Source organism: Vanessa atalanta, chromosome 3, assembly GCF_905147765.1.
Source record: "Vanessa atalanta chromosome 3, ilVanAtal1.2, whole genome shotgun sequence".
NCBI lineage: Eukaryota > Metazoa > Arthropoda > Insecta > Lepidoptera > Nymphalidae > Vanessa > Vanessa atalanta.
The window spans coordinates 183,489-202,966 of NC_061873.1; the positions used below are offsets into that span (position 1 = coordinate 183,489).

At 34.3% G+C, this 19,478-nt stretch overlaps 1 protein-coding gene across 1 annotated transcript in view; it reads right to left on the reverse strand.

The window, feature by feature from the left end:
- Positions 1-19,478, reverse strand: part of LOC125077380 (nephrin) — a 393,621-nt gene that overhangs the window by 64,003 nt on the left and 310,140 nt on the right. The window contains exons 8-9 of the mRNA XM_047689307.1: positions 2,614-2,758; positions 2,259-2,389 (exon numbers count right to left, since the gene is read on the reverse strand). Of these exons, the coding sequence (XP_047545263.1) occupies positions 2,259-2,389; positions 2,614-2,758 (276 nt within the window). The remainder of the gene's footprint in view (positions 1-2,258; positions 2,390-2,613; positions 2,759-19,478) is intronic.

Here is a 19,478-nt window from a genome sequence, read left to right on the forward strand (position 1 = left end):
TGAAATTCACGTTGGTCACGTCAGTAGTCTGAATTAAAAGCGGAACTATAATCTTAATCACATATATACAAAAATCTTATCTATTTTGTATTGGTTTATTATTATTATTTCTTTATTTTTTCATGAAAGTAAAGTGCCTATTATATTATAAATAATATTCCCTTTATTTATCTATGACATCAAAATTTAAATCCATACGTACATTATTGTAGAACGCTTAGCACTTTTGAAAAGCTATATTTTGAGAAAAAATATTTAATTTGCGGTTCCAACGATCTTTTACAAAAAACCTCTTCAAATGATAAACCTAATTAACTTAAAAGCACATTAACCGTAAGATTAGTAAATAAATTAAGTAATTTTATGAAAACAATGCAATGTTTGCGCGAATCTATTTAAAGAGGCCGAGGCTCGTTCCGTAATCCGAGATCATCGAGCCGTTCTTAATTACCGCTTGATATGAATGAGTCTCGAGGCTCAGGGGCGGTCGCTGCGAGCTGACGGCTGCCACCATTGTTCCTCCGACACTTCACAGACTACAATACTCAGTTCATCAATAATTATGTGAATAATAGAAACAAATACAGGTAGCCATTATGGAATTATTCGAATGAATAAGTAATACCTTCGCCTCGATAATAATTGACGTCATTACGTCATTTAATGAAACCAAGCTTGAGGCACAAATGTAAGCTTAAAAATGACTTAAAACCTGAACAAATATTGTTTACAATAATGATGATAATGGCCTCGTGGCAAAAATGCGAGATATATCAATACACGATTGAAAAGCATGGAGTCAGTATTTGTTGATACATATGCAGATATATAATAAATATAAATTACACTGTAACTACTGAGCTTCTTTTAATTCTTATCGGTTCAAACTACATGAATTCATCAAACATGTAATTTAATCTTGAAGATGTCGTTTATTATTTGAAACGTGTTAGTATGAGCTGGTTGTGTTCAAGTATAACCGATGTCGATATCCGTACTTCACGAATTTCGTAGATTTGTTCTCATTATCGTACTTAGTGACAAATTTGTGCTTTCGAAGTGGGACAACAAAACGTCAAAACAATACCGTGGAAAAAATAAAAAGGATTGGAGGCGCGCGCGGTGGTGCGTGTCACGATCCGTGTAACAACGACCGACTGATTGCCCCTGAAAGGGTGAAACGAAACAAAAATAAAACACGGCACTCTACATTGCTGATTAAAACGCGAGCGATACAAAGCGATTATCGGACCGTGTACTGCCGTCTATTACTTTATTCCCCGTTCCTCTATCCCCATTGTTGGCCCTCTATCCGCATCGATGTCGGATTACTTACTTTGACGTTGTAAATCTTTTGTCGACATTGCAATCCACGAAGTAAAAGACATTTTGTCAATGGCTCGCACAATACCTAGACTCGGTACCGAATTACAAATTTTCAAGAGTACAATTCCTTTTGTGCTCGTAATTACTTAGCGTTAGCTTCGATGCCTAGTATTTTGAAAGCCTTCAATACCAATTACTGAGACTGATCTCTCGAGTACGGGCTGATGTAGATTACAATAAAAGTAAATGTAAATATTCTTATTGTGTTGTCTACGGTGATGTTCGTCTAAACCTAATGCTATAAATCTGAATAGATTGCTTGAACACGCAATCTAACATCTAGGAGGATCTAACATTTGATTTGAAAATAAATTATTGCGTCCCATAAGAAATTTATGACAAAAATATATAGACGCTAAAGTTGTAAGAGTGCTTTGTAATGATAAAAACAAAACATTTAACGGATAAGTTGCTTTGGAATGAGCTGCAAAGCATCAAAATGTAACCTAGTGGTTAGAATGCGTGCACCTTAGCCGATGGTTACTGGATGGATACATCTCATGAAGAAAGATGTATGTGTCCAATTGTAATTAGATTCCACACGTGTATTCATCAACTAGCATTGGAGCAGCGTGGTAGGTTTAACTCCATACCTTCGCCTCTAAGGAAGCCTTTTAGTCCAGCAGTGGGACATTTACAGACATTTACCTGATCAGAAGTGGGATGTGACTATAAGCTTAAGAATTATTAAAAACCTTACAATACACAAAAAACGCAACGAAATGGTTTGACATTCCTCATTATATAGCTGGGAAATCTCCGGCACGATAAACATCAACAGTTAGAGGTCCTTAAATATGGCCACCGCTTTCATAACACAGATTTAGAGACGATATAAAACTCGAGTATTGTGTAATGTAGTCTGCACTTACATCATGGAGCCACGAGAGTTTTCTCGCAGGAGGATTTGCTCGGACGTGGCACTCGAAATAAACGTCATCGCCCTCTTTGATGTCCCCGGCTGCCAGTGAACTGCCAAGCCTCAATTTCACTACTGGTGGATCTGAAATAGAACTCAAATGTTAAATTCCCTTTATGTTCCATGTGTACTTATAAAAATCTAGTTGCGTAAGTTAACATTATGTATATCCAACAAAGCTTTAAATTATTGTATACATTTCAGTAAGTCCGCAGATAATTATTATATTATCATGTAAATGGGTTGGAGAATATATATTATTCATTATATAATATATAGATTATGATGTTACGTATAAATCAACTTACAAACAACGTTAATGGTCCACGACGTTTCAAGGTACAGCGAGGTTACGTTTGGATTTTCGGCGCGACAAGTGATCGGCTTTCCATCGTCGTCTAATGTTGGTACGAAGCTCATGACGCTCACGGTCAGGTTGTCACGGAGCTCCTCCTGAAACAATAATATAATTTGTAAAATAATGTATGTACACGCTTTTAAAACACCAGATACCACCAAACCTTCAAACAAGTTAATGTAAATTTCGAACGATTTATCATTTTTTTATGACAACAAAAATTAAAAACCGAACGATAAACAAACAAATTACTATTATATAAAATTAAATAATGCAAATTCAAAATTATAAAATTCCTACTTCACATACGTATGTGTGCATAAGTAAGACCTGTCTGTGTGTTGGTCTGATACGCACACACGCTGCATACTCGTATTTTATATAAATTTCTCTCTCTGAGTACCAATTACTTCAATGAGTACACACGACTAAATAATTTCAAAGTTTGTGTTTTAAAAGTTCTGAGTAAAAAAAACGACTATATTTTATCCTGTAAAGATGCGATGGTCGGTTTTAATAGCTACTTAGAAAAAACCTACAAGTTTGAAAAATTACTTGAAAACTTCTTCAACGTCGTCCTCGGCTTGTTTTAAATTATATTAAAAAATCCTTTTAATGTAGGCTTCGGCGGTAGGTTCGTTATTATTTATTGACAGAATTAAGGTTTTGGAATGATCTTCCTTCTGAGTCCCCGGTGCGCTGCAATACTGGCATCACATCAATTACTCCCCCTATTTTACAGATCTCCTTTGGCGACGGAGATCTCTTACAATCAGATGGACCTTATCTTACTGAGTGAAAGGCTCTGTCCAAGGTCGTGTGAGTAGACAATAGATAGGCCTTATCAGATATATCGTATAATACCATAACCTATGAATACTTGATAATGCTGTTTTTCTTTTGTTTATTTGATATTGGTATGTAATTATATTCTATGGACAAGGTCATGTATACACCTATATCAAATCAAATTCCTTTAATCAATATAGAAGTACTACACTTGCTTATTGAATGTTAATTTCAAAGCTACCACCGCTTCTAAACTAAACTATCATATGACAACTAGATGCGATAAATTAAAAACAGGTTAAGTTCAATGAAACGGCCAGTGTTATGAAACAAAAGTAATTTTATGAATGTAACGTTAGTTTCCCCATTCGATACAGTCCAGTCTCGGGCAAACATAACCTCACGCTTAATCTCATTAGATTATTTACAATGAGTTATATAAATTCACCGATTTATTCGACCGTGCTGTACAAATACATCGTATAGCACGTATAACACGCCCGGAGTATGTTTTCACGCGCTTATTCAAATATCTCGTAATATTTCTAAAACTACTGCTATTTATTTCAAAGTAAAAAGGTAATATCTATGTGCATAAAATGTTTAAAATTAATATTTTATTCATTTATAACTCACGATTAGCGGATAATATTTACATTATGATTATTATAATTTAAAATATACACGGCACAAGTGAAAAATAATGACTACATTTTTAAAATGGATATAAAATTGGCTCAACGAAATGAAAAAAAATGTTTGTAAAGCTTCAAAACACCCCTCATTACGATATTCAGTTGAAGCTCATTGGGAAAAAATCTTACTGAACATTTTAAAGAGTTCCCGAGGAATAAAGCGCGGTTAAAAGTTAAATGTGAACATTTCTGTTTAGATGACAAATATACATATATAATATATATACGGTACGTTATCATATCAAATAACGAGGTGGACGGGTCCCCTGATGGTAAGTGGTCAACATCGCTCATACACATTGACGCTGTCAATCATTACTTTCGTTGCCAATGCGCCTCCAACATAAGCTGTACTGGCTCACTCACCCCTTAAAACGGAGCACAATAATAAGTATTGTTGTTTGACGGTAGAAAATGTGAATTATCATACCTATGCAAATGTTCTTATAAAAAGCTCTACTACTAAATAAAATATTTGTTTGGCTGCGAGGTTCTGGGTTCAAAATTAGTGTGAGGTTAAAATCCCACAAAGCATACAGTACATTCGTTTTGCGCACTCACTAGTGCGCTAATATTAATAATATTGTGTCGCTTGCTCGTCTCCCTCGACAACAGCCACCGGGGCCGAAACCGGTCAGCTTGGTCGTATGTCATCATCATTCACTTACCGAAACGTATGTACATTTTACAACGTATTTCATTACAATATTAATAAAGGAAATTTATCATTTTACAATGCGTTATTTAATCGTTCGTTTGGACTTTCAAATAATAACCATTTTGAGATCTTAGGCACTCAATAACCTTGGCAATTTTATATTTAAATTCGACCTTGTAAAAATTTCAAGGTCGGGTTCTCATCGCGCCCGTGAGAGTTTCCCTTTAAACATAAAAATATGACGATGCTAATTGAATAATAACGCGCATTATTTGTAATGCGTTTATATGTTTTCATCGACAACTCTGACCTGATTTCCGCATATTAATTTAAAATTGAAACAACGTAAATGATTAATGTCATGATATACTGGCGATAAAACAATATTTTCGATCGGGACATTGGCAATATCGCGACACATAAAGATGTCAGAATGCGCGCCGCGGTGCGCTCATGAATGGCTCAATCATAAAATATCATTGAGCCAAGTGACGTCCAACAAATTCCAAATCCGCAGCATTGGCGTTGTTTATTGCGCGAATAGCGACTGGATCGTGATTCATGCGATATTAAATCACTGGCCATTGGACGATATCGAATGACTGGCTCGTTGTCGCCGATGATCGCTTCGTTAGTCGCGCCGATTATGAATCAGCCGGGACTGGGATCGAAGTGTCGCGATGACCCGCGCCGCCCGCCGCGTAGCGCACGTCCCTAGGTTCCAGGTATAATTTAAGTTGTCCTTAACATTATCAAATATGTTTAAGCAAAATCCGAGATACGAAATTTGCTTGCTCTTTAACTAAAAACTAAAAAATAGGCCTTAAAATCTCCCCTTGAATGTAATCTTATATTAATTATTTCTTCTCAATATAAATTTAAATCTTGAAAGATGAAAGATAAATTGTTAATATTATTAATTTAATAAATTTATTTAATTGATAGACAGTTCGTGAATGTCTCTCTTCTTCGTGAAATTTGGTACTACACGTGTTGGCACGGTCAATTCTGTCAGAATTTCATTTACCACGTGAAGCATAACACGTATTAAGCGTATTAAAACTCAGTTGTCCTTGGATTTGAACCCACGATATTCAGTTGAGATCCATATTAATCGAAACCAATTTGTATTAAAAAAAATTGTAAATTTACCGTAAATAAAACATTATTCTGACAAATAATAACTGTCAGTAGTATATTCCTTATGTTACGTTATGTAGGGTTCGGATGTTTAGGCAAATGATAATTCACTCCGTACTTGTTAGTCAAGCTTAACTTCCTGAACTACTTACAAAGATTAGGTTACGAAGTTTGGGCACACACGTTAGGAATTATTTAACAGTCACGAGTATCGAATACAAGTGTTAATACAAGTCCGATACAATACCCGTTGCGATTCCTGTTCGAGTTATGTTAACAAGCTCGCGAATTTAAAGACGGAATCGGATTTCGGTAATGTTCTTCACCAAATAATTGAATTAGTTTACTTGTACTTGGCATGTAAATATTTTACAAGTTTCCAAATATGTCCATTTTGTTTGCAATCGTCGTTAGTTATATTATATTGTTGTGATATAACTAACTATTGAGTTAACGCTGTAACCTTTTTACTAAGTGGCGCCGTTCAATTAGCGGCCTGGATGCTATTCAGCCAATGCATTTTCCGTTTATATATTAGACTAATTTGCTTTAGACTCCCCGCACTTGACTGCGACACATAAACAAATAAATTAACGAGTATATCTCGTATCATATTTTAAATGCTGTAATATATATGTATAATAAGAATTGAGCCAAGCGATCAATCCGCCCTTTATCAAACGTGTGAGACGACGGGACGTGACATTAGAGGCGGAGAATAAAATTAATATTTGCATCTTATTAAAAATATACAAATGAAAATTATTATGTTATTCATTTTGAAAACAATCAATACTAGGTAATATTTAACTAATGTTACCCTTGAGTTTACCTAATATTTTTGACATAACAATAATTTACTCAGTATAATTATGATATAAGCTATGTATGATGTTCTCGAACCTCTTTTGAGTGTACTATATTTCAGATACAGATGCTACAATGAGAAGTAAGTCATATACGAGTTTGCAGAGAGGAGTGAAGCGTTCAGTCAACACTATCGAGGGGCGTGGAGGGTCACTTAACTTCTCAGTCGGCCATTCCTTCCGCGTTACAAACTAATCTTTTTCTGCGTCCATTAATCTGTGCTAAAATTAATAGTGTTGTACTTAGTAATCGATTCACAATTAGTGTTTGCCGAACATAATATAATACTAGAAGGTGTAGGGTAATTAATTTGCTAAAATTATTTTAACAACATCTATTGATCTGAATTACTTTGATATCGAGTTAAGTCTAGGGTAAATTCTCCGCGTCTGGAGAGATACATATATAAACTGATTATGTTTATATGTAAAAGTATATTATTCGCATAATGTGATCGATGCATGAATAAGATAAAATCATGTTTACTCGTTTGCATATCCCATTAAATTAGGGTCGGTATAGTGTGTGAATTGTATGATAAAAGGATTAACTGTCTTCAATGGTCGGACGCCCGCCTAATTCAAACCTTCCTTGGGAATTATATCGTTGGTATCAGTATGGTGTGGTATTAACTCTAATTGCACACTATATAAGTGTACTTATATTCTCCATTGAAAGATGCGCTTTACAAAAAATCCATTGATCGACGCTTATGACAATCACGGGTCGAGACGAAGTCTCTTCTACTCAGCCGCAACCTTTGACGTTCGCACCGTTAATAATATCATACTATAAAAATGTGACGTGGAATGTGTTGAAATTGACATTATGACAGCTTGTTCACTCTAATAATATTTTTCAAAGCTTATAGTAGTAAATTAAAATGTTTTAAAGTACGGAAGTATGTCCATACATCGAGAAGAAAGTACTGTAAATCAATCAAGTGTTTTCAACATCTAATATTTACAAACGTTTAAATACCATTAAAGTAAAAATACTTATATGGTTGCTATGTAGTTGACATCAATTTATAAATAGTAAGACAAATAAGTCAGTTTGAGTTTATACGTTTGTGTGTATTTATTTATGTGTTAAAAATGCTTAGTCATTCTTTAGTATTAGTAATTTTGGTATTGTCATAAACGCTTTATATTAATATTTTTTTAACCATATATTCTACATAAGTTCAATTGTAGCATACAGTTGACGTGTATAAAGAAATAGAGATTGAAAACATTAGTTTTGTCGTTGGCAGTGTATTAGACAAGTTATTACAGCTCCTTTATCGCCAAACGAAAACTTTCCGTGTTAGTTGTCACTACACATTACACACGACCGCGACTACAATTGATTCTACAATAAATACATTTAATCGACATACTTTTATCTTACTTCTATTTATAATTTTATTTAAGTGACATAAATGAATATTATACTTAACTTGAGTAATATTTTGAATAAGAGATATTTTAAAAATCGAATATACGATGACCTATGTTTCAGAAGTTGCGTTAATTAGAGCTTCAAAGATAAATTTTTACCTCTTCTACGCAATAAACGTTCTTTATTTCAATGTTTATTATATAATATATTATCCAGATTATTACTATATTAAATTACCGATGATTAAAATTACTTTATGTGTAGTTCTGTTATTGTAAGATGGTCAGCCATATTTTGTGAACCCTTTTTATATTTATTGTTTTTTTTTTCTTCATATTGGATTAGACTTTTGCTTTCATTTTATTGCAGTATATTATCGGCAATGTATCTACTTAAATCTTCGTTGTGTCATTCTATGTCAGAAAGTCAATCAAAGCTGAAATGTAATGAAGTGAATAAAAATATACGTATCGTCAATGAAAAGCCGAAAAAAAAGAAGAAACGCCAAAGCGCCACAATGGTAATTTTGGATGATGAAATGAGGTAAACGCCTAAGCGCCAAAATGGTAATTTTGTAAAATGAGATTTAATGTAAAACATTAAATAATATGTAATGTAATAGCTGACGCGCCAAACTTTTAGAAACATCATTTAGTTCAAAATCATCGACTAGTAAACGCATTACCACTGAAATATTTATCAACACGGCATCAGTACTACGAGTACCTGCTGATTCAATTATATCGAATATAAATGTGGTTTAGATGAACTCTCTACCTATATAATATATTATGTGCCTATATATGCAACGGCGAGTTTATTCATTAAATAATATTTAATGAATAAAAATAAATATTTAATTATTTAATTGTACTGGGCATTTTAATTACAGTAATCATTAATATTATATTGTTTTAGATATTTATTGTTGTGTTGCATTATATCTACTCGAATAATTATTAAGAAGTTCCAAATTTGGAACCGATTAATTGATAAATCTTCTAGATGGCACCTCAATGACGTCATCAGAATGTTTAGTGTTAATTCCTAGTATACGAAATATTGTATAGTGATGTCAGTACAGAGGAATGTTCCTTTTATATTTTGTCGATGTAAAATTAGACAATTTTTTAAAAACAATTAATTTTAATATATATATTATGGTCATAGTATAAACATATTTTAGACACAGGTATAGTTGAGTATTTTTTTAATGATTTAGGCAAAGCGCAACATGTGCTGCTCACGAGTAGACAATTATACTAATACTATATAAATAAATTTACGTACATACACTTGCTGGCTACTAGCGAGAGCTCACTTGGCACCATACTAATTAATCGTATTTATATTAATTTTTCGATATCAATTTTGTTTCTTCCTTTTTACCGGATAAAATACACCTTTGATTGTTTTATGGTGGATATAAGCTACGTATGTTTAAAGTCTCATATATTTATAAGATAAAGCATAATATGTCGAAGTAGGGAGCGAGAAAATTCAGACAGTTAGGATGACGTCTGCGAACACAGAATCCATAACTTATATGAACACTTTGCTTATAAAATGTGTAGATTTCTTAATGATCTGAAGAAGGTTTTGAGGCGCGAGTTGAAGGCCGAGAACTGGCAAGATTTGCGCTTTTGGAAGAAGTCTAGTCATGGCTAACGATAGACTACGATTGAAATTGGCTAAATGATGCAGGTGACGAGATCGCATGACACTGAGCGTAATGAAATATGTTTCATAATAAAAACAATCTTGTTGCCTCTACAGATAATTGGATTTAAGATTAAATGGGATAATATTGCCAGCCATGCAGCCGCCGCGCGGTGCACGCGGTCATGAACTGTACTGCAACAATTTTAAATTTTGATTTTTACGTTATTTAAGCCTTCAATGTAAATAATTGTCAGAAAAATAAATGCAATACATATTTAAAAATATAATTTAGTCCGCAATAGGTTAATTTCATCGGATGAGTCAGGTCGCTAGTAATTTACATTACCGAAGTTATAACTCTGAAATAAGTCGAAATCGATACCATGCAGTAAATCGCTCAGGTCAATAGTGTGCGGTGGTCACGTGATCCATCCGCCGCAGAGTAATGGCGGCATCCGGATCGTATTTATTGCTTCTGCCCAGCCTCTTGCTGTCACCTGAGGCGACCTACGCAATTCCGAAATTGGGAATTCTATGCAAGTTGAATTCCGTTTAATTAATATCATGTAACCCAAGATGATATTGTTATGTCAGTCTTATTTAAAAACAAATAGGATTATTTAAATAAACGGAAAATAGCTCAAGTGCAGTTTTAACTTAATTCGGTGTGGTCTTTAAGTTTGATGCAATTGTTTCGATCAGCGTTTTGTCTGTAGTAATCAATAATGCAGCAATTATGGCACGATATTCGCAAGGGGCTTATTCCCAGCTTTTTCATCGCTACAACGATCACGTATGTGCGATAAATCCTAAGTACGAGTGTGTACTCCTCCCCTCCCCTCCCGTCCCGCTACCCTGTCCCCGCTCCGCCTGTGCGACGATTGTCACGTACACGCCTCAATGGATGTTATAATGCTACGAATGATTCTGTATTCCTTCTTCCGTTTGTTACATACGAAATTTTTGTCCGCTCCCCTTTGCTCGGCGTCTCTCGTTAAATGTGAACAATTTAATTTGTATGCAAGAAATAATTTATACTACTTCTAGAGACGCAAATAAAAATCACTTCTCGGTACATCTCAAAGATGAATTTGTAAGTATTCCGACTTGCGCAAGCTATATGTGAAAAAGGATTCCATAAAAAGGTTTAAGATCCAATCAGCTAAGTGAAAAATGGAACAATGTATTTTCGCACAAGGCACTACAGAGATTACACGAGTAAATAGATGTGCGCCATTATCATACGTTCGTATACATTAGAGCTGTTGGCAGAGCACCATAAGCAAGGCAAGAGTCTTCATAAACCCTGGGAATTACGATCTGCATAACACAGTCAAGCTCGGAGCTATACAAAGGCAAAACATGTGGCGCCGCCTAGGTGACGCCGCCTAGGTATTACGGGCTAAGACATGACAATATGAAAACTATTTTGATTAATCTTAGCTGGATCAAGACTTTGCCACAAAGAGAAGTCGATCAGGAATGTAAATTAGAGCAGTTTATAATTTTAAACTTGCCTCCTATCATATTCAGCAGGTCTTTCGGTGAAACGTATAAAACGGGATGGGAATTTTAAAAAGTAATATAAAATTTTGCTAAGACGCTATCTTACGATATAACTTTTCGAAATTCATAATGTTTAACTTCCATGTTAGTGGGGAAACTTTTATGAGATATGCTAACGCGCGCAGGATGGAGCTTAGCTCATGTCCTGGGAGTCAGAAAGGTAAATATTCGAAGTGAACGCGATGCTTATTAAGGGGGTTGTTTGGCCGGCGGCCAGGACGACGAACTGCGAAAGCGCCCAGCACGCGCTGACTCAGTCGTGATTAAGATTAGCGCCTACCCCGTTGCCCTCGTTCTGTTAGTTGGCTGCTGAACCGTTACGATTTACTTCACTGACTCCACTATCAGATCCGATTTAATTCACACCATAACAAATGTGCCGAATTAGCTAGTTAACGAGCTCACTAACTTATTTTGAACTTCAACGATAACTCAACGAGCAAAAACTATACCGTGTAAACTCCCTTAACCGTTCGCTCTTTGATTTGTTGATTACAGAGCAAACATGAATCACTGGGCTTCGGAGCCTAAAAGGTAATGTTATTACGAATTAAAAGCGGCCTGGTGGGTCAGGAGCGTGGGGCGGAGGGGAGGGCTGGCTATTAACGAATATCTCCGTTTAATTAGCGACAATTTGGGACGTTAATTGCATTTTAAATTGTCCGGTGCGCTGTTGTGCCGTGACGGCTGTGTCCGCAGCGGCCGCGTGTAGCACGCTTTAATCAGTCGCGTACCAAATAAGCTGTAATACCAACTACAGAATCGAATGCGCTGACACCTTTTAACTCTCATTGAGTTACGTTTCTGAAAATACGAAATCATTTTAAGCATTTCCAGCTTTTAATATTTCAATAATTTAAAATCAAAGTGTTTATTTATTTCTGCACGTTATTTAATGCTTAACATAAAAAGAAAAGTATGAAATATAGACATTGTATTAAGATTTTCTGGCCCATTTTTTGATATTTAGAAAACAATTTTGCCGACAATGTTCCAAGTCGTTTGACGGCGGACGTTCAAGTCCGTGGCAAAGAAAACAAGTCTGGTTTGAAGAGAGAGAACTCGTTTTTCAGACGAATGACTCTGTTTTGATCTAGAAGTCGTCAAAGTTTGTAAACAATTGAACGGACCGAGTTCATTGCCTGATAGGTCTTTTGAATGATGCCCTGGGCTTAGCATTTTTAGCATTATTAAGTCTAGAGACGTCTGAATTAAATTTCCTCTCAACAAAAGAGTGAGCGGGGAGCAAACAATCGTGTTCATTCGTTTGATTTATGATTGTTTATTTAATTTTGTATTTTGTTGTTTGTTCTTGAATATTATATCTAATTTATTTATATTAAAGTAACAAGATTCAAAGTCAAGAAAATGACGTCCAGATTGGATGAAAAATTTTGCAATTCATTATTTTAATTGTTACTGCCACTGAACCGTAAATTTTGTGTTGAGTAAAATGTATTTTACTTGGTATAATATACAAAAATAAATATTAACGGATCTTCGAAATGTTTGACCAATTTGCACCGTTCCCGATATATCGTTTGTGTAAAATTCTGTAATGAAGTTGTCTCCGTTGTGAAGTGAAACAAAACTTTAGTACATTTTTGGATATAAAAATTCATTAATGTATACATAAATCATTTTAAAATATATTTCGATTGAGTTTTTTTCACTTGTTGTTATATAGTTATTAAAGTCGATTAATTCTTCGTGTACATACATAACTTTACTATTTATAAATTTTGTTTATGAAAGGAACGTAGGACGGCGTGACAAACATGCGAACTTATTGAGGAATATCATAATTGATTATTAAATTAAATGTATTCTGTTTCTCTTCCGTCGACCATATCTATTAATTCTCGACATATCTCAATATATGAACGTATTCAACGTTTTCCATCGTCGGAACATTTAATAACAATAATAATATAAAAAGTTTCGGTTCAGTTGGTAAGGAATATTATCCTCGTGTTTATAAAACAAGGATTCCGTTTCCTAGGTATTGTTCTAGGAAATCAAAGAACAATACGAAACAAGTTCTCAAATATCCGTTAGACAAAATGAGAACGAGATGGCCGGCACTAATAAAAATACAGTAAATAAGCAGCGCTCGCTTAAAAGAGGATGGAATGCAAATTTTAATAAGGAGAAAGTTATTCCCGGAGTTTCAGGTATTTTAATTACGTTCGTATTTATTAGAAGGCCTTTGGGGTCTGTCGAGCGAAATAAGTTAATCTTATGAAGGAAACTGTACCCATCGTTGCCTTTATTTGAGCTGTTCAAAAGTAAAATCATTTTGCCTTCCTGGAAGCATTGTTACGATACAAGGGGCTTCGATTGATAAGTAATTTCAATGATTACGTAATTTTCATTAGTGAACGTTTGGTATCAAATCAGCCGTGTCGCGGTCTTGTTTGTAGATATGAGCGGCGTCTTCGGAGGCGGTCTGTTTGTTCGTAGGCCTTCGCACGGACAAACAACGTAATTGGTCGCTCACAACACCTGAGAATCGCAGCCGATAATTTGCTTACATTTGCTTCTGCGAGCGAGTAAACATCATTTGTGGATTAATTTCCTTTGTTGATTAGTTTCGTGTGCTTTATGTACATGTATATAGCTCTATATATTAGATAGTAGATACCAGCTGAAACAAACGTTTCGCCCTACATAGGATTTATAGAAATAAAAAATAAAATTCCATTATTTTCCATATTTGGTGTTATTTGAAATTAATCTTTCTGTTCAAAGTATTGATTTATAGATTAACTTGTTTATTTAGTCTGTATGCGATGACAGCCAAACTGTCTGTTAGTGTTTACATACACACTAGTACTAAACGTTGTGACTACGCGAGACGAATGTTTAAAATAAATATTAATGCTTTTTCAGAGTGACAGGTGCGTTTTATTCTAAGTAAAAATACACACTTTGAATGGATCGATTGACTTGTACCTAAGTTGAGAATTTCCATTGTAATGAACACTTTGTTTTACGATTATAATAAATTCTTTGTGCGTGACAGAATATTACAAAAATAATTCGAAAAATCTTTTCCAAATCGTGTTGACACAGTTATCACTGTTTTAGCTGTGCGTGGGTGTCATTCAGTCGCGATACTGGCTTTTGAATGTATAAATATAGATTCGTCATGTATGGGATAAATGACGGCTCAATTTAATAAAGCATCCCACATAGTTGAGTAGCGCTCTAGATTCTACTATCTGCTAAGTCGAAATAGCATTAGGAAGGGCGGAGAGACTCAGTAATGGGTCTATTACTAGTAAGTTCGTTCCGCGTATTCGGCAAGTTGTCGGCTAACATCCGGAAGTCCTCCAGTTCGCCGCAATTCGCCGTCAATGCGCTCTGATTGCCACGAGAAGTGTTAAAACTCGATTATTGCAAGTGTACTTGACTTATTTGAATGGACTCCACGACCGTGGGAACTGATTTTGCTTCGCCAATATATTGGATATTTTATGGCAAATCACTATCAGAGATATTCATGGGTAACCATCGTGTTACGGTTCTGATAAAAGATTATTTAACTAAATGCATTTTGTCACCTACATCATGTTTCGTTAGTTGGAGGATAATAAATAAATTGTTGTAAATATTGAAATTTGTAAAGAATCTGTGCAAATATTTTCGGAGATTATTATTAAGGTAAAAGCAAAATAAAAATCAAGTTTATACTTCTATTTTTTATTCAATTATATTTAATAAATTTAAAGATTGCTGAATCTTCCGGTTCGCTTCGAATCATTTGACTGAGTAATTAAGCACTTCGGCCTAAATCCACCAGGATTCTTTACCTCCGAGTGCACGAAATTTCATTGTCTAATTAACCGTGTTTCATAACGATTTATTACGTTTTAAATTATTCACAAAGGTGCTTTTGCCAGAAATGTGGCCGTTTTCATTTGGAAGGAGCTCCGATATAAATAACATTTAATTATATCTGTCTCCGTCTCCGTTATGGCAGTCTGTATTTGCCTTTACAATTTTATTTAACGTCTGTTTTTTTCGTTTCTAATTAAAGGATCGTGCGTGAAATATAATAAATGGGCGGATTTTTATGACGACGTAGCTGCGATTAATATACTATGATATTTCAAAAAGTAAATATTAAAATTATTATTGAAATATAATTTTATAAGAAAGTCAAAGCACTGGTTAAATTATTCGTTCATTACTCATGCAATGATTTTTTATAGCTTGGGGTGAATATGGAATATTTAAAAAATAATTTTTGTTCATTAATATCGATGCGAACAATCTTCACAACACGAAATCGACATATCTGCAAAAATGAACAGAGTTTTTTTTTGTCTGGACATAACGCGCGCCTTATTTCTTTTGCAACGTTTAAAACGTGTTTTCTTAACACCTGAGACGTGAAGGGAAAATTTCCGCGATAAAATTCTTGTTATTTAAACGTTTAATTATTTAAACCATCTATCAAATTGATCATATGTCAGTATTCGCCGCTTGAAAACTCAGTAATAACATATTTATTTATTGAAAGGTTTCTCAATTAAATATGAAATTTAAAAATTTGTATAATTGATTATAATTACGAATTGTAAGCGGATATTTGATCAGTTTTGTTACAGAGAAATAAGTATTTGTAACGTAATTATTAAGATACGTTTTTACTATTGGTATATTAATAGTATTTTTTTTTTATGTCGAAAGGTGGCAAACGAGCAGGAGGCTCACCTGGAAAGTGACTACCACCGCCCATGGACATCTGCAACACCGGGGGGCTTGCAGGTGCGTTGCCGGCCTTTCAGGAAAAAGTACGCTCTTTTCTTGAAGGTTCCCAAGTCGTAACGGTTCCACAGAGTGGTTGTGCGAGGCAGAAAATGTCTTAAAAATCGCGCCGTTGTGGATTTTCGGACATCTAGGTGGTGCGGGTGATATTTGGCAAGTACAAAACGCATTGACCATGCATTGACTAGTTATATAATAGTTTCCAAAACTAAAATGTAATTTTATTGACTAATGAATGTTTTGCGAAATAAAAATATTCTTTTCTCGAGGAATTTTCGATTACTATATTACAGTTAAATTTTGCTTGTAGTTAAAACAATCAGACAAAATTTTCAACATAGAATGCGCAGGTTACCTGCACACCTGTGCAGGTAATAGAGCACCTGCTCTATCTGTTATATCGATCTCGTCATCCATAGGACAGGAGAGAGTTCAGGCGCAGGACCACCGGCTTTAAGCAAATTATTAATTAGCGCCATCTTGCAAAATATCAAAAATATTAACCATTCGTTCCATCGCCAATGCGCCGCCCACCTTTGAAACTAAGATGTCATAATATATATTATAGAAATAAACCAAAATGGCTTAAAAGCGCACAAACATAATATAAATAAAGTTTAACATGGCAATTTGTTTGATACTAATGTTTTATACAAACTGGATATGTTACATTTTCCAATATTTATTGCATTATTCGCGTCCGTTATGGATGCCCCTATATTATCCGTATTCCAGCAGAGTCCGTGTTAGAATATACTGACGACGCCACCGCACACCGTTACAATACCTACCATATTTAGTATACTATTAGACACGGTATTGTTAGCCGTGATATTGTTAGTATGTCATGCATCAGAAAAATATTTTACAAAGGACTCATCACAAATAAGGTTCTCTTCCAGAGTTATGTTATGGGCGTTAAGTCAACGTTTCATATTAATTTGAAAATAAAGTTGGGTGGTAAAGAAAATACCACCCAAAAGGTCGTAAATAAAATGAGCTCAAAAACTTTTTATGAAATAAGAGTAGGCTTTTACTCAGCCGTTGTTAATTCTGGGCAGGTATTTGACTCCAAATTCCTTAAATTTTATAAATTTCAAATTTAAATACTGCTGTAGTTAGACATTGTTAAGATTTTATTATTATATCTCAGTTACTCGAATGCTTCGGTTAAAAGGCAGAGCACCGTATTGGCTCAGATTCAACTCGCGCCGGCCGCATGGATATGATTTTTAAATTTAAATTTTACGAGGGGATTGAGGTCGAGGTGATGATGTACAAAAATTGCTTGTTGGATCATCGGCTTGATAATTTCCTATTTGGAATCAAATCAAATCAAAATATATACGTTATTCAAGTAGGCTCATACAAGCGCTTTTGAATCGTTTCACAGAATTAATTTAAAAGTAGAGCTACCAGCTCGGTTACTACTGAGAACACGAAAACGTTTTAATGTTCTTATATTAAGATATACCCCACGACTCCGATATTTTAGAACAATGAATATTATGTATGTTCATAAATAATACGATGATAGGTATTTTGAAAACAACTTCATCTCTAGTGAATAGCGTAATTAAATTATTAAGTTTTAGTGCAATTAATTCGTCAACTTTTTTTAATAAATAGGTTGTCTCTTTTTGTTTGCTAAGTTAATTGCAAATATTTTGTACGTCTTACTTTTAAGTCCATGTGGTGTTGATTTTACACAAAATCTTAAAATATAAACCAATCTGTTGCTACTGACTGACCTGACAAGACGTATTAGTGTAGTTAGTAGTGAAGTGATCCCTTATTTGATATTAACTTTTAATGGTTTTATTTTTGTACCAATATACAAAAATTGAGGATAAACTTAAATTATTTACTTATGTAGTATATATTGGGCACATATGTACAAAAAAAATTGTTTTATATTTACAAGTAGACTATAAAGCCCGCAAAGATGGCCTGATCACTCCACCATAAATGTAAGTGGGTGATTGCAATCTCCTTTGTAGAGGTTAGGTTAGGTATATTGCAATATGCAAAATATAATATTCCACCATACTAGTGCTATTACCGTAAAATAGTAAAATTCATGGCAAAATTCGACAAACGATACTTTATATATAAATTTCTAAATTCAAGAAGCTAATATTTCTGTCGAAGTGTGTTACGGCGAGGTGTCAGGTGCACCGGCGACATTACTTATGCATAACGTTGCAGCCTCTCTGCCTTACATCGTGTTTGCTGTTCGTGCATTGTAAACCTTCAATGTTCATTGCGCGTGGGAATTACATCCTTATACATATGTAGCTCGCAAGACCAGCATGTGATATTGTACATGTCAAAACTTTCATAGCTACCTAAGATTGTGTCTCCAAGTACCATCCTCCCATGTACCGGATCTTGTCGCTCGAAATTTACGAATTTCTGTTTTTATAACAAACTTTAAGGAAAAATTACTTTGTATCTTTTACGTAACATTTTCAAGAGACATATGTATTTGTTTCTTTTAAATCGAATCGGTAACAAGATGTGCCCCGCTGCAGCTCTCAGACACGGTCGTGTCCCGCACCGAGTTTCAGGCTTGGTCGCTCGCTGCTCGGGCCGCTGATCACGTGCTTCGTACCTTTTGCGGAAATCCCATTCTTATTCTGTTACTTGTATTATTTTCTCAAATGTTTATATAGAATTGAAGAAAAATAAACTACATTGTTATATGAACGATGTAATTTTATTTTATTGAAGAAACTTATTTGAAAATGGGGTACGAGGTACTTGTTCAAAAATTGTTTTAGTAAGCCATGCAAAAAAAAGGAAACAAAAAATTAAAATGACAACCTACTTAAATATTAAATGCTTTATTTTAAAATTCAATGTTATCTCCGTTAATAAAATAGTTAAATTTTAATATCTACTTAAAATTAATATTATTAAGCATGAACGTTTATATTCAACTCAATTAAAACTTACTATTTAAAATTGTCGAAATTCAAAATAATATTTTTAGACAGATATAAAATATGAATTATCGTGAGCGGACGAAAATATGCAACGCAACGCTCGCGTCGCAGTTAAATAATTTACTGCCGTTCAATAAATACACGACAATAATTTGTCTCCATTGTTTTTTTTTTAAACCGAAAAATTCTGATGAACGAGTTTCCAATTATGAATTAAAATTGAATTTAAAATTTTGCCGCTTTACGTGAAAAAACCTTTTATTAATTCCTTTGGCGGCTTAAAATTTGTCTGCGACGTGATTTATAAAATACCTCAGCGGTGATCCGATTA